At 43.9% G+C, this 14733-nt stretch overlaps 1 protein-coding gene across 1 annotated transcript in view; it reads right to left on the reverse strand.

Annotated features, from left to right (window-relative positions):
* Positions 1-14733, reverse strand: part of camk2a (calcium/calmodulin-dependent protein kinase II alpha) — a 46093-nt gene that overhangs the window by 9228 nt on the left and 22132 nt on the right. The window contains exons 4-13 of the mRNA XM_084730239.1: positions 10697-10751; positions 7732-7797; positions 7497-7569; positions 6526-6628; positions 6326-6409; positions 6134-6228; positions 4200-4322; positions 4005-4088; positions 3587-3629; positions 1528-1568 (exon numbers count right to left, since the gene is read on the reverse strand). Of these exons, the coding sequence (XP_084586365.1) occupies positions 1528-1568; positions 3587-3629; positions 4005-4088; positions 4200-4322; positions 6134-6228; positions 6326-6409; positions 6526-6628; positions 7497-7569; positions 7732-7797; positions 10697-10751 (767 nt within the window). The remainder of the gene's footprint in view (positions 1-1527; positions 1569-3586; positions 3630-4004; positions 4089-4199; positions 4323-6133; positions 6229-6325; positions 6410-6525; positions 6629-7496; positions 7570-7731; positions 7798-10696; positions 10752-14733) is intronic.

Consider the following 14733-nt stretch of genomic DNA (forward strand, 5'->3'; position numbering starts at 1 on the left):
CTTTGGTCTGCTGAGTCCAGATTTGAGATTTTTGGTCCCACCATGTCTTTGTGAGACACAGAAACGGTCAGTGGATGTTTTTTACGTGTGTGGTTCTCAGCATGGTTCCCACAGCATCCTGCAACCACATGACATCACATCTGGTTTGCACTCAGGTGGACCATCATTTGATTTTCAACCGGACAGTGAGAACAAACACCTCCAGGTTAAGTCAGTGATATCTGACCAAGAAGGAGAGTGATGGAGTTCAGATGACCTAAACCCAGCTGAGAGGGTTTGGGTAAGTTGGACCACAGAGTGAAGACACAACAGCCAATAAGAGCTCAGCACCTCTGTGAAAAACCATCCAGGTGACGACCTCATGAATCAAACTGTCATCAAAGCAAAAGGAGGCGCTTCAAAGAATCTAAAATATAAAACATATTCTGGTTTAATAATTCCATATGTGTTCCTTCATAGTTTTGATGACTTCAGTATGAATCTACAATGTAGAACGTAATAAAAATAAAGAAAACCCCTGGATGAGGTGCGTCCAAACTTTTGACCGGTGCTCTATGTTTCACCACGACCAAGTACAATGAATAAGTACTATAAATGCCATCGACGTCACAATGGAGACGTGTAGCAGCTACAGCACATGATGCTATGTTGTCTTGTGAATATTAGGAGCCGTATGTGTTTAGAGACACCTGGACCTTAATACACCTGCTTTACCATATATGGTAGTTCTGCTCTGATCAACCTGCACATTTAAGTTCTCTGTTTATTTGCTGATACCAACATGGAGACATGAAGAATGTGGTCAGTGTGAAGGTTTCTGACAGCAATTATGTTTTAATCTGTTCCAACACTTTCACAATAACTGTGGAACCCTAACCCTGTGGGGAACCCTAACCCTAACCCTGTGGAAGCAACTGATTCAGAAGTTGAATTTTAGTGAAATGAAAACATGGTAACATTAGAAAACTCTTGTTTGTTTATAAACCTACATAAATCATATTCACTCCGTCTTTATTTGTCTCTTGGTCTTCTGCTACTTCATCACTATCTTGTCCTTTCTATTCTGATTCCTGCTCTAAATCACAGCAGAGCATTTCACTGCTGTTCATTTTAAAGCTGCATGTTTTCACTTCTTTCATTCGCTGACTTTACATTATATCCCGTCTGACTGTGATGGGCGGGGCCTGTTTTGATAACCTTGCTGACTTGTTACGCTGCTAATTCTCCACAGAGACCAGAGGAATCGAGACGTGTCACTTGTTAGTTCCCTCCGTTGTCAGATCCAGAAAAAAGACACGTTTAATTCAGAATGTTGTTTATGAAAACTTTTAAAAAGAAGTTTGAACGTCGTCTGAATAATGTGTGACAGATGCAGACAGTAGATACATTATATTAAGAATGTTCATGTTTACTGTGTTAGAATCCTAAGATTGGCTAATTATCAGTAAACAGGATCACCACAGTTATAACAACAACAACAACAACAAACAACAACAACAATGATAATATTAATAATGAAGTGGTCACCTTCACTCCGTCGGCCTTCTTGTTGCTTCCACTTTTTCCTCCTGAACGAGGGATGAGAATGAAGAGAAAGAGAAACAGCAGACTGAGAAAGAACGGAACAAACGCAGAGAAGAGGAGAGACGGCATCGTGCACCGCCGCCTCTGAGCCAACCAGAGAGAAGCTGACAGGAAACACTTCAAAATAAAGTGATCCCAAAGAATAAAAAGTTTTAAAGTTAAAAAAGAAACAAACAAAAAGAGAATGGAAGAATATAAAGTGTAAAAACGAGTTCACAGAGAAGAAGAATTAAAAGATCCAGTCTGTGACTCCGTCAGTCTGTGTGCAGCCACAGACAGATTCAGTAGTGCAACAGACAGACAGACAGACGGACAGACAGACAGACAGAGTCACATGGAGGGGGGGGGGGGGGGGGGGGGGGTCAGAGAGAGCTGAGGCCAAATTTAGTTGCAGCTTCTGATAGTTGGAGAGCAGAAACACAGAAACACATTCCTGAGTGTTCAGCTGCTGCTTCACTCTGAAATATAATTTAATCACTTCACATCTGGTTCTTCATCGATATTCCAACACTTAAACAAATTATTCTTGGCTCCAATAAACATAAAGAAATACTCTGAAGTAAAATCTAACCGAGTACTTAAAATCAAAAGTTTATTTATCCAAAAACGTGAACACAAGGTGAATATCTTTAGTATAAACTGAACGTAAACGAATCAAGTAAAGTTCATTAACTGGATGACAGAAGCAGGCGGTTTGTCAAACTGAATCAAATCTGACTGAAGGTATTTAATTTATTCATTCTGACACAACGTGACAGAAAAACACTGGATTAAATGCAACTCTTTAAAAAAATGAAAAGTCATTTATAATTAAAAAAAAGTAAATTTGCTGATTTCAGTTTCTTAAATGTGAATATTTTCTGGTTTCTTTACTGACAGTAAACTGAAGATCTTTGAGAAACGAGACATTTGAGGACTTTGATCAACATTTTCTGACCAAACAACTAATTGATTAGTGGAAAATTATTGATCCCTAGTTGAAAAATAGGTACAAACATGAAAACAGGTGGAGCGCATGATGAGATTATGATACTTGGATTTTGTTACTGACTACATTTTTAAACAGGTAATTAGTAATTTTATCAGATTACATTTTTAAAGTAACCCTCTCAACCAAAGTTTTCTTTTCAAATTAACGTTAGTGTTGTCCATTATTTATTATTATATTTATAACTGTATAACATCTATATATTCTTTTATTTTGCATTTCATTTTTCTTTTATGTAACAATAAAGTTGAGATATATTGAAATAATAAGTTCTACTGTTAAACCTGTCTGTCTGCCTGCCTGTCTGTCTCTCTCGGTGGTTTCCAGTCTATCTATAGATCTGTGGGATCCTGAGTGAACAGCTGCTTCACACACACACACACACACACACACACACACACACACACACACACACACTCAGTGTTAATCTGTTAATTGTGTGTGAGCCCACAGCTGATTGGTTGAGCTCTGAGTGTTTAACCCTGTGCTACTGTAACACAGGGATGCAGGTCAAAGGTCAAACCCCACAAATCACACAGGTCATGTGGCCCCCTGACGACCAATAGGAAGCCAGGAATCTGTTGACAGTGATGATAACTTTCTCCTCTCATGACCTCCTCCATCACAGAGGATCTCCAGTCCTTTAAATTTATCTTGAGGAGACGAAGAGACGAGGAGACAAGGTGAGAGTGAGGACACACAGGTGTTGTCTTTAAGGCTTTATAGTTATTGCTAGAAACAGGTTTGTCTTGTTGGACAGGTGATGAAGCTGCAGGACATCATCAGTTACCGACATCACTTCAGACAGCGGAGATGAAGATGTCCTCCTCCATCCTCATATCTTTCTCACATACTCGCTGGGAGGAGTTGAGACACGAATGATGATGAAGTGTTAGAGTTAACGTAGTGAGACACACCTGGAGACAGGTGGACACACGACCTGTAACCTGTGACCTGTGACACCTCAGGAGGAGACAAGAGGTGAGAGACGAGAGCAGCAGCAGCGGGACTCACCGGAGAAATTTCTGGTGGCCAACATGGTGGTCAGGATGGCTCCCTGAAGGAAAGCAGACAAGGAAGGAAGGTAGGCAGAGAAGGAGGGAAGAAGGAAGGAAGGAAGAGAGGAAGGAAGGAAAGAGTATTTAAAGATCACATGTGAAAGAACCTCTCTTATAGGATCATATAACCACCAATCAGTCGCACGTCAAAAATCATAAATTCAAGATTATCTGCTGATCAAAGCGTTTCAGAATCATTAACATTTTATTTTCTACACTGATCTAAAATCTAAAGGTAAAATTTGACTGGCTATTTGTGGCAGAGACCGGAGAGACGCTAACTTCAGGTTTGGACTACGAAAACACATTTTCATTGCAGCAGGGACTGACTTTCACCTGTGACCTGTGACCTCTGACCTGTGACCTCAGCTCACCTTGAGTTTCCTCCTGGCATTGAACTTCTTCAGACACTCGACCGTCTCCTGTCTGTGCATACAGGACGCCACTGTGGAGCGATGCTGGGAGGAAGATGACACACCATCATCATCATCATCAGACACTGTGAACATACATGTCACATACAGTACAGATGTTTGTATACAGCTGTATATTGTAAGAGAGACCCTCACAGAGATCCAGGGGTGTTTGAGCGCCTCGGCTGCTGTGATTCGTTTGGACGGGTTGATGGTCAACATCTTATTAATGAGATCTTTGGCTTCAGGAGTCACCGTGTCCCACTCAGGAGACGGGAACTGACAGGAGGAGACAGACAAGGAGGACGACAAGTCAAACTTCAGCAACATTATCAGACACCCCCAATACACACACCAGCCAAAGACTGAGCCCCATCAATAACCTAAAGGGACACGTTCAGTCTGAAAACAGTGTGCAACAGTGAGAAACAGTGTGCAACAGTGAGAAACAGTGAGAAACAGTGAGAAACAGTGTGCAACAGTGTGAAACAGTGTGAAACAGTGTGCAACAGTGAGAAACAGTGTGCAACAGTGAGAAACAGTGAGAAACAGTGTGCAACAGTGAGAAACAGTGAGAAACAGTGAGAAACAGTGTGCAACAGTGTGCAACAGTGAGAAACAGTGTGAAAGAGTGAGAAACAGTGAGAAACAGTGTGCAACTGTGTGCAACAGTGTGAAACAGTGTGCAACAGTGAGAAACAGTGTGCAACAGTGAGAAACAGTGTGCAACAGTGAGAAACAGTGAGAAACAGTGTGCAACAGTGTGAAAGAGTGTGAAACAGTGAGAAACAGTGTGCAACAGTGTGAAAGAGTGTGAAACAGTGAGAAACAGTGTGCAACAGTGAGAAACAGTGTGCAACAGTCAGAAACAGTGTGCAACAGTCAGAAACAGTGTGCAACAGTGTGAAAGAGTGTGAAAGAGTGAGAAACAGTGTGCAACAGTGAGAAACAGTGTGCAACAGTGAGAAACAGTGTGAAAGAGTGAGAAACAGTGAGAAACAGTGAGAAACAGTGAGAAACCGTGTGCAACAGTGTGCAACAGTGAGAAACAGTGAGAAACAGTGTGCAACAGTGTGCAACAGTGAGGAACAGTGTGCAACAGTGTGAAACAGTGTGCAACAGTGAGAAACAGTGTGCAACAGTCAGAAACAGTGTGCAACAGTGTGAAAGAGTGTGAAAGAGTGAGAAACAGTGTGCAACAGTGTGAAACAGTGTGAAACAGTGTGCAACAGTGAGAAACAGTGTGCAACAGTGAGAAACAGTGAGAAACAGTGTGCAACAGTGTGCAACAGTGAGAAACAGTGTGAAAGAGTGAGAAACAGTGAGAAACAGTGTGCAACTGTGTGCAACAGTGTGAAACAGTGTGCAACAGTGAGAAACAGTGTGCAACAGTGAGAAACAGTGAGAAACAGTGTGCAACAGTGTGAAACAGTGTGCAACAGTGTGAAACAGTGTGCAACAGTGAGAAACAGTGTGCAACAGTGTGAAAGAGTGTGAAAGAGTGAGAAACAGTGAGAAACAGTGTGCAACAGTGAGAAACAGTGAGAAACAGTGTGCAACAGTGAGAAACAGTGAGAAACAGTGTGCAACAGTGTGAAACAGTGAGAAACAGTGAGAAACAGTGTGCAACAGTGTGAAACAGTGTGCAACAGTCAGAAACAGTGTGCAACAGTGAGAAACAGTGTGCAACAGTGAGAAACAGTGTGAAACAGTGTGCAACAGTGTGAAACAGTGTGCAACAGTGTGCAACAGTGAGAAACTGTGTGCAACAGTCAGAAACTGTGTGCAACAGTGAGAAACAGTGTGCAACAGTGAGAAACAGTGTGCAACAGTCAGAAACAGTGTGCAACAGTGAGAAACAGTGTGAAACGGTCAACGGGCTCTGAGGTACACTTTGTCCCATTTGGTGTGTCAAAGGTGTGAATCAATCAGCAGCAACGTATATAAACAGGCGTATTAAAGAGGCAGTACAGTGTGTGTGTTTAAATTAAGGTTTTGATATGTTTTCTTAGGCTGAACGCAGCTCAAGTAAACAGTCTCTTGACAACACGTGCAGTTATGTGACAGAGGTAAAGGATCATGTGACCTACATCATAAGCTCCAGCTTTGATCTGCTGGTAGAGACGATGTTGATCTTCATCCCAGAATGGAGGATAACCGACCAATAAGATATAGAGAATCACACCTGAGAGACAGAGAGAAACACGCCTGAGAAAACTGAGGACACAAGGAGACAAGGAAACAAGGAGACAAGAAGACAGCAGAGCAGAGAGGAGTCTGACCACAGGCCCAGAGGTCAACTGCTTTGCCATATGGATCCTTCCTCAAAACCTCCGGAGAGAGATATCCAGGAGTCCCCGCAAAGCCTGCAGACACAGACACAGTTGGAATGATTGTAAAGCAACAGCAGTTGTAATACTGCAGTTGTAATACTGCAGTAGTAATACTGCAGTATTGCTAAAGCATTAGCATAAGGTCTTACCGAACCAGGCCTGCTGGTCTCCCTCCACCTCAATGGCAAGGCCGAAGTCGGCCAGTTTCACTGCAGCTCCTTTAGACTTGGAGGCCAACAGTAGGTTCTCTGGCTGCAGACACAGGAGACATGCTAACATGCTAATGCTGCCCAGTACTTTACAGAGGAGATGCTAACAATACTAATAGGACTTCAAAGGTGCTACAACGGATTTTGGAGAAATATAGTTGATAGCTGAGTCTCATTGTCAGGCCATCAAATACAACTGCTTTGGATTGGTGGCTCACTAACAACATGCTAATGTTGAGAAGCTAATGTGCTAACTTAATAACTGACTGACTGGTTCTGTTTTCAACCAAAGAAACAATTTATCAAAACACACATTGAGCTACTGACACTTTTAATTACACCTCTGCTGAAAGAATTCAGTTTGCTTTGTGTCTGAATCCACAGGTTGCTTAGCATCTTCCTCCTCAGACTCCAAAAAATATAAAAACCACATCAGTTAGCTGGACTGCTGCACTTGCATTTCCGTTTGGTCCGAGGGATTGTTGCAGCAGAGACCTTTTCTGTCAGCGCACTGCTGCTAACAGGTTAGCTCAGTTAGCTGTCCTATGGGATACTGCCCCTGAGATCAATGGAGACGTGCTGACAGTGAACACAATATCTGAGGAGATTAAACGTCACGGCGGCTCCGACCGGTCTCTCACTGTGGGGACGATGAAGGCACAGGGACAATAAAGACATCGAGGATTCAGATGGGGATGATAAAGATGCAAAAGGTTCATACAGGGACGATGAAGATGCGAAGGGCTCAGACGGGGACAACGAAGACTCGGACGGCTCCGACATCATGAACATGCAAAGACTAGTTCACTATGGACATCTTTAGTCAGGGGCAGACCTGCAAAAAAATCAAATAACAGCAGAGTTCCTCTTTAAGAACTACACAGAGTAAAAGATTACAGGTGGACAGGTACCTTCAGGTCTCGATGGACCACACCCATCTGGTGACAGTGAAGCACCGCCTCCAGAATCTGCTGGATACAATGACTGTGGACAGACAGACAGAGATCAGAGGATCTGTGTTCAGAATTAATTTAGAAAACACAAAACTGTTCCAGGGTCAGAGTCTGACTCATGAGTAATGAAGATGAAGAGGAGGAGGAGAGAACAATGAGGAATCAGAAGATGGATGAGAGACGTGTTTGATACCTGGCGTCAGCTTCACTGTAATATTCTCTGGCTACAATATCTTCAAATAACTCTCCACCTGTCACCCTGAGGGAGAGAGCACAGAGAAAGACACTGAAGGAAAATGTTCGGACAGTTTCTCTGGTTTTTATCCTAAATAATGTAACAAAACACAGCAGACTGTAACAGTTTAACAGAATACACTGCTGAATATTAAAAAGTGACAACACATTGTGGTGTAATGTAAAATAACAAGATAAAAGTGTAACACAACACAACACACTGAAATCTAACAACATTATGTAACCAGGGCAGAAACTGCACTGTTTGCTCCTCTTCCTCGTTCCTGTCAGGACAGTGTTTAGACGCCAGTGTCTTCTGCTGAGACTCTGATAGGACAACATCCAGTGAACCAGTAGAGGGTTAGATTTAAAGCCTGGTACCCGGCACTCAGGATGACAGTGGGAAAGAGAGCGTGTGGACAGACAGGTTAGTCTGTAGGAGAGACGTCAGGAGCAAAGTCCAGCAAACCTCTGACCTCCAACATACAGGACACCTATGACACGGGGGGCATCAGGGACATGTTCAAGGGTATCAAACAAGCAGCCGGTCCTCTCATCAAAAGAAATGGCACCAGTCAAATCAAAGTCATCAATAACCACAGCAAACAGATGATCAGTGCATTGAGCTGTTGGCTACAGAAAGAATGGAGTCAGAGGAAGCTGGGCAATGTGAGCTGGACTTCAGCAAAGCCATTGACAGGCTCACCTGCAGCAAGGGCCCAGGTGCTGCTGGGACAACACAGTGATAACTTGGGAAGCCTTCCTTACCACTGCATCTTCACAAACTGCTCAGTCCCTGTTGGAACAAAGGAACTATCCTCCAGGACAAGGGAGACCACAGCAACTACAGCAGCACCTCCCTGCTCTGCATCGTGGTCAAGATCAGAGTCACAGTGTGGCTTTAGGCAAACAAGATTCACGGTGGACATGATCTTCACCCTCAACAGCTGCTGAAGACACGCAGGGAGCAGGAGAGACCACTGTATTTTGCCTTTCATGACCTCACAAAAGTCTTCGACCTTCAAACTTCAGAGGTCTTCCTAATCCACAACAGAATGAAACAGGGCTGCATTCTGTCAACGACCCTCTTCGAATCTTCTTTTCTCTCTGGCATTCAGCTCTTCCTGAAGGTGTCTACCTCCACACCAGAGCTGATGATAAACTCTTCAACCTTACCTGCTTGTAGTCGAAGACCAAAGTGACCAGCAAGCTCCTGAGGAGAATGCCATTTGAAGATGATACAGCACACCAAGTCAGGGTGGCAGGAGCTGATGGAGTTCTCCCTCACCATCAGCGTCACGAAGACCAACATCATTAGCCAGATTGTCAAAACCGCATAGCAGAATGTGTATGTGTGGAGCCAGACCTTTCTGCAGTACTAAGTGCTGTGAGGTAAGGCCTGGTTAAGACTTTTGACTGTGTTAACACTGTCACATACCTCAGGTCCGTGGTCTCCAGTGATTTATCACCGGATGCTGAACTAAGCATTCGTCTTACGAGGGTCGCTGGGTATCAGCACTCAATACCTTTAAGGTACTGATTAAAATAACTCAGCACCAAGTAATATTGAAACTTCTCCAGTCAAATGATACCTGCATTCAAACTTTTCGGTACCCAGATCTAGAAAAAAAAAAGACTATTTATGTGGTGTTGCTCACAGCTAGTCACAGTAATATTCATTCATTCATTTTCTGTAACCACTTATTCATGAAGGGTCGTGGGGGGTGGAGTCTATCCCAGGTGACATTGGGTGAGAGGCGGGGTTCACCCTGGACAAGTCGCCAGTTCATCACCAGGCTGACACACAGAGACAGACGACCACTGACACTCACACCTACAGGCAATTTAGAATCACCAATTAACCTGCATGCATGTCTTTGGATTGTGGGAGGAACCTGGAGAACCCGGAGAGAACCCACGCAGACATGAGGAGAACATGCAAACTCTGCACAGAAAAGCCCTGATCCAACCAGCTGGGGATCGAACTCAGGACCTTCTTGCTGTGAGGCGGCAGTGACAACCACTGCACCACCGTGACGCCACAGTCACAGCAATAGTTCTTCATAAAGGAAAGCCTTTGAAAATAGGTATCGAATAAAGAACTCAGTTGGTACTGGTGTCCCTTTAAGGGTACTGGTATTAGTACTGGTACCCTAATTTTTTAAATGATACCCAGCACTGTGCCACAGTGATTGCAAAGTGAGAGTGTGGTCCAACAGAACTTGAATGTGAGAACTGAACTCCAAGTGTTCAGTTCAGCTGAACCAAATGTGCGTCACCAGCCCCCCCACTGCATGGCAGTAATACTTGGATCCTCTACACCTGACAAGAACAATGTCTGAACAGCTTCCACCATGCCTCTGCTGCCCCCTGGGCATCTTGTGGCAGGAGAAAGTACCCAACTTGGAGGTCCTGGAACATGCTCACTCCACCCATATTTCTGCCACCTCATTGCCAGTGCCACCTCTGCTGGCTCACGGCGTCCACTGGATGGACCCGTGGAGCCATCTCATATGTTCAGCTGTCAACAGGCTCCAGGCCTGCAGCTCATTTCTGCAAACACAGCATGAAGCAGGCAGACATCGACCCCAACAGCTGGGAGGAAGTCACAAAGGACCACGGCTGCAGTTTGAAGACAGACTGTCTTCTCTGAGAAGGAAAGCTCCACATTCACAACGGCGACAAAAAGTGACAATCCTTCAGTCCATCATCAGCACTGAAGGAAGGGATGACTGAAGAAAAATAATTACACAGTAACACGACACGTATGATGTAAAAACATAGCATGAATGTAATGTGACTAGAAGAACATCTCATATATGTAATATACAGTATCATAGAACAGAATAGACTAGACTTGACTAGACTAGAATAGAATAGAATAGAATAGAATAGAATAGAATAGAAGAGAAAATAGGACTCACAGGTCAAAGATGAGGTAATGGTGTGCCTCCTCTGAAATGCTGTCATGTAGCCGAACTGAAAGAAAGAAAGATTTATTGAATAGGTGTATGAATCTATAGAACTGGTAACAAGCTGGTTAGCTAACAACAGAAATCAAGTAAAAGATGCTAGGAGCTAGGCTAACAATTTCTCCTGCTTACTCCTCGTTTAGACCACAAATGTCATGTCAGCATCATGGTTGTGTGCAGGAAACTTTCACATCATACTGAAGCATCCATCTATATGCTTTCCTACTTTATACAGCTGATTTTTGTACTCTCATTTTTATATTGCGTATTCTTTTACTGTCATTGTAATTGCTGCTCTCCTTTATTATAATTTATTGTTAACTATCTTTATATTCTATTACTTATTTTTTGTACTTTTTGCAAGGTCTATCACTAAGATGTTGTTTTTGGTTTCTTTTGGGGTTTTTTGTTTTGTTTTTTGCCCAATGACAATAAAGTTGCGATGGAAGACCAAAGTGACCAGCCAGTCAGCCCGTCTCTGGAGGGCATCCTCTGTGTGGGTCTCGACAGCTGCATCATTGGCAAATAACATCTCCCTGATGTGGACTGTCCTCATCTTGGTCTTAGGGTACAGTTGTGCAGGTTAAACTGAACTCATCAGACCTGGTTTGCAGATAGACACCATCACTAAATGAGTCAAAGGTGTAGGACAGAAGCATGGGAAACAAAATCCTGAAGAGGGTTGGCACCAGTATACAGCCCTGCTTGACACCACTGTTGATGGGAAAGGGTTCTGAGGCAGATCCAACATACAGGACTGTATCCTTCATGTTGGTGTGGAAAGAGATCGCCATGTTGCAGAGTTTTGGTGGGCAGCTGATCTTCCTGAGAAGACCAGATCGAAGGCGAGGTCTATGAACATCATATAGAGCAGCTTGCCTCACACTCCACTCTTTGGCTGGTGGAAGGAGAAAATCATATTGGCTGTTGACATGCCTGCAAGTATCTGCAGCCGGTTTAGGAGGGTGTGTGTACAACAGATCCCTCTGTTGTTGTTACAGTCACTGTGATGACCCTTGTTCTGATAATGTGTGTGATGGTGGCATCACATATATCTTGGGGAACTGCGCCTTCCTTCCAGCAGAGGCAGAGTAGCTCATAAAGCAGCTGAAGCAGGGCAGATTTTCCATGCTTGATGGCTTATGGTGGGATGTTTATGCCGCCTGGTGCTTTGTCATTCAGAGTGCATCGATGGCTTTGCTGACCTCCTCCATAACGGGCACTTAATCCATCTCTTCCATAATGAGCAGATCCTTTGGGCAGCACTGGAGACTGATGTTTCACAGGAAGAATACAGTTCTTCGTAATGTTCCACCCATCTGACCAACTGTTTTTTTCCCTCCTGATTAGTGATCTTCTCCTCTGTCAGATTTCAAAGGACCAATCCCTTTCACAGCTGGACCAAGGGCATTTCTGATGTCATTGTACATGCCGCAAGTATGGTTTTCAGACTCTGCACAATCCTGTATTGCTTCACACAGTTGCTGCCAGTAATCATTGACTCACTGTCTGGCAATGTGTTGTGTGGTGTTCTGAGCCCTTCGTGGTGCAAGTGTCTGTCCATCTGAGCATCTCTTGTGTGCTAAGAAGGCTTCACATTTGGCCTTGATTGCCGGCTCCATCCTGGTACAAGTCCTGGCTGGGACATTCCTTCATTCAAAATGTGGACACAGCTGTGCTGTAAATGATGTTCTTCATGGCGTTCCACTTTGCTGTGGTGTCATGATCTGGCAGGTCCTGGAGAACTTTGTCCAGCGTGGATACATATGCTTCCACCCAGGGGGGAACCGACATCATGTCCAAGGCAAGTGGGCCATGCCTTGTGATCTGCCCCTACTCTGGTGTGAAATTGGCGTTTGAGGAGCCTTTGATCGGTTCATCAAGTTGCTCATAGGACTGGTCCTTTGTGTCTTGTACACGCTCAGGATGCTGACAGGACAGACAGACAGAAGACACTCAGTGCCCCTTGAGGGAGCCTGTAGCACAGCCAGGAGGGTGTTTATGATGGCGAAGCCGACTCCATGCTGGCAGGGCTCCACTGGTTCTCTCCTCTTCCAGTAGAAGGTGTGATTCTCTTCTCAGACGGAGCTGCTGGAGGGACCTGGTTTCTTGTAGGGCAGCTAAGCTGACATTGAGTCTGGTGAGCTCTGCATCTTCCTGGTGTCTTCCACCTCTCAAAGCTGTGTGAATGGTGTGGACGTTCAACCTTGCAATTCCTAGAGCTGGGATCTTCTTTTTTTTTTTCTTACTGTTTGGTGTGGGGGTTTTCTATCCTCAGCTTGAGGCAGGTCAGCCAATACAAAATGATGACCTTTGGCATCCCTTTCCTATGCCAATCAGATGGGACATAACCTGTAACTGCCAGAGTCAGGCTGGACTGACCTCTCCATACTATATATCCAAGCCTGGGTATATGATAAGGAGATCCGGGGTTACTCTGCCATCAGAATCACCCACTCGGCTTTGCTGATAGGATCCAAAGGAATGCAGAGCATGATGTTTGGCACCAGCTTGGCTGCAGGAACAGCCAGAACATTGTTTTAGGACGCATCGATCCACCTCTGGGGCTCCACTCCCTATTTACAAGATTTACTCGTTCACACACGACGGTTGAGTCCAGTGTGGACGTCCTCTGCCCTCAGGGAGCAGCTGCCAGGCAAAAACGGTATGATGTTCATCCAGAGCCCCAACAAAGATCAATATAATGATCAGAAACATTATTAAGACACCAACAGTCAACATTGTCACTGGTTTCAATTCATTGTTTGATTTAATGAATAAACATCTTTTATAACGTGTGTTGGTGTGTGTGTGTCTGCCAGATGCTTCTTTTTCAGCTGCAGATGTGAAACATGAAACAGACACACACACACACACACACACACACACACACACACACACACACACACATACACACACACACACACACACACACACACAATGATAAAATACGTCAATCATGATAATGATGCGGATCAAATGTTTAAAGATGCAGTGTTAGAGTTTTATCATGACATGATGTCACAGAACATGTAGCCAATCACACTGAGTGAAGTCATACTTTGACTTGTATTGCAGTACTTTATACTACAGTATTAGTACTTTATACTGTAGTATTGGTACTTTTACTGCAGTATTAATACTCCTACTGCAGTATTAGATCTTTATACCAAAGTATTACTGCCTTATAATGTAGTGTTAGTACGTTATACTGTAGTATTGGTACTTTTACTGCAGTATTAGTACATTATGCTGCAGTATTGTAATTAATACTGCAGTATTAGTATTTTGGCTGCCGTAGAAGACGTGAATACTTCATGTGCAGCATGATCATCATGTTTCTGACTGTAGCAACTCTGTATAGATTGTATAATAGGGTATATAACAGGAGCTGCTGCCTACACACACACACACACACACACACACACACACACACACACACACACACACACACACACACACACAGACTTGTACCTGCATGAAGCACTCAGAAAGAAATAATCAGGTTTTTCTCTCCAAACTCCCACACAGTACAGCAGTGGGATTTAAGTTGTGTGTGTGTGTGTGTGTGTGTGTGTGTGTGTGTAGGAGGAGGAGAGAGGGTTTTGATGCCTTCACCTAAGGACACTGTTGCTTAGCAACACACACACACACACACACACACACACACACACACACACACACACACACACACACTCAGAGTTATGTAAGACTGCTCAGTATCTGCAGAGCATCACCTGCCCACACAGTGCTCTGATTGGAGGTTGGATTCAGCTGCTGCCTGCTGATTGGCTGCTCGGGTCCATGTGAGGTCATATTTGAACATCTGACTGACTGTGATCAGATCTTCAGTCTGAAGGTTTCTCTGCTGTCTGTCAGTCAAAGAGGCTTTTATTGTGAAGGGTTAGCTTCTGTGTATTTTAGATAATTTAATGTCAGTTTATATAAAAAACGTCGTCTGTCTGTTTGTTGTTGTTTGTTGAGAATCA

The sequence above is a fragment of the Lutjanus erythropterus genome, chromosome 11 (assembly GCF_056507025.1).
Source record: "Lutjanus erythropterus isolate fLutEry1 chromosome 11, fLutEry1.hap2, whole genome shotgun sequence".
Classification (NCBI taxonomy): domain Eukaryota; kingdom Metazoa; phylum Chordata; class Actinopteri; order Lutjaniformes; family Lutjanidae; genus Lutjanus; species Lutjanus erythropterus.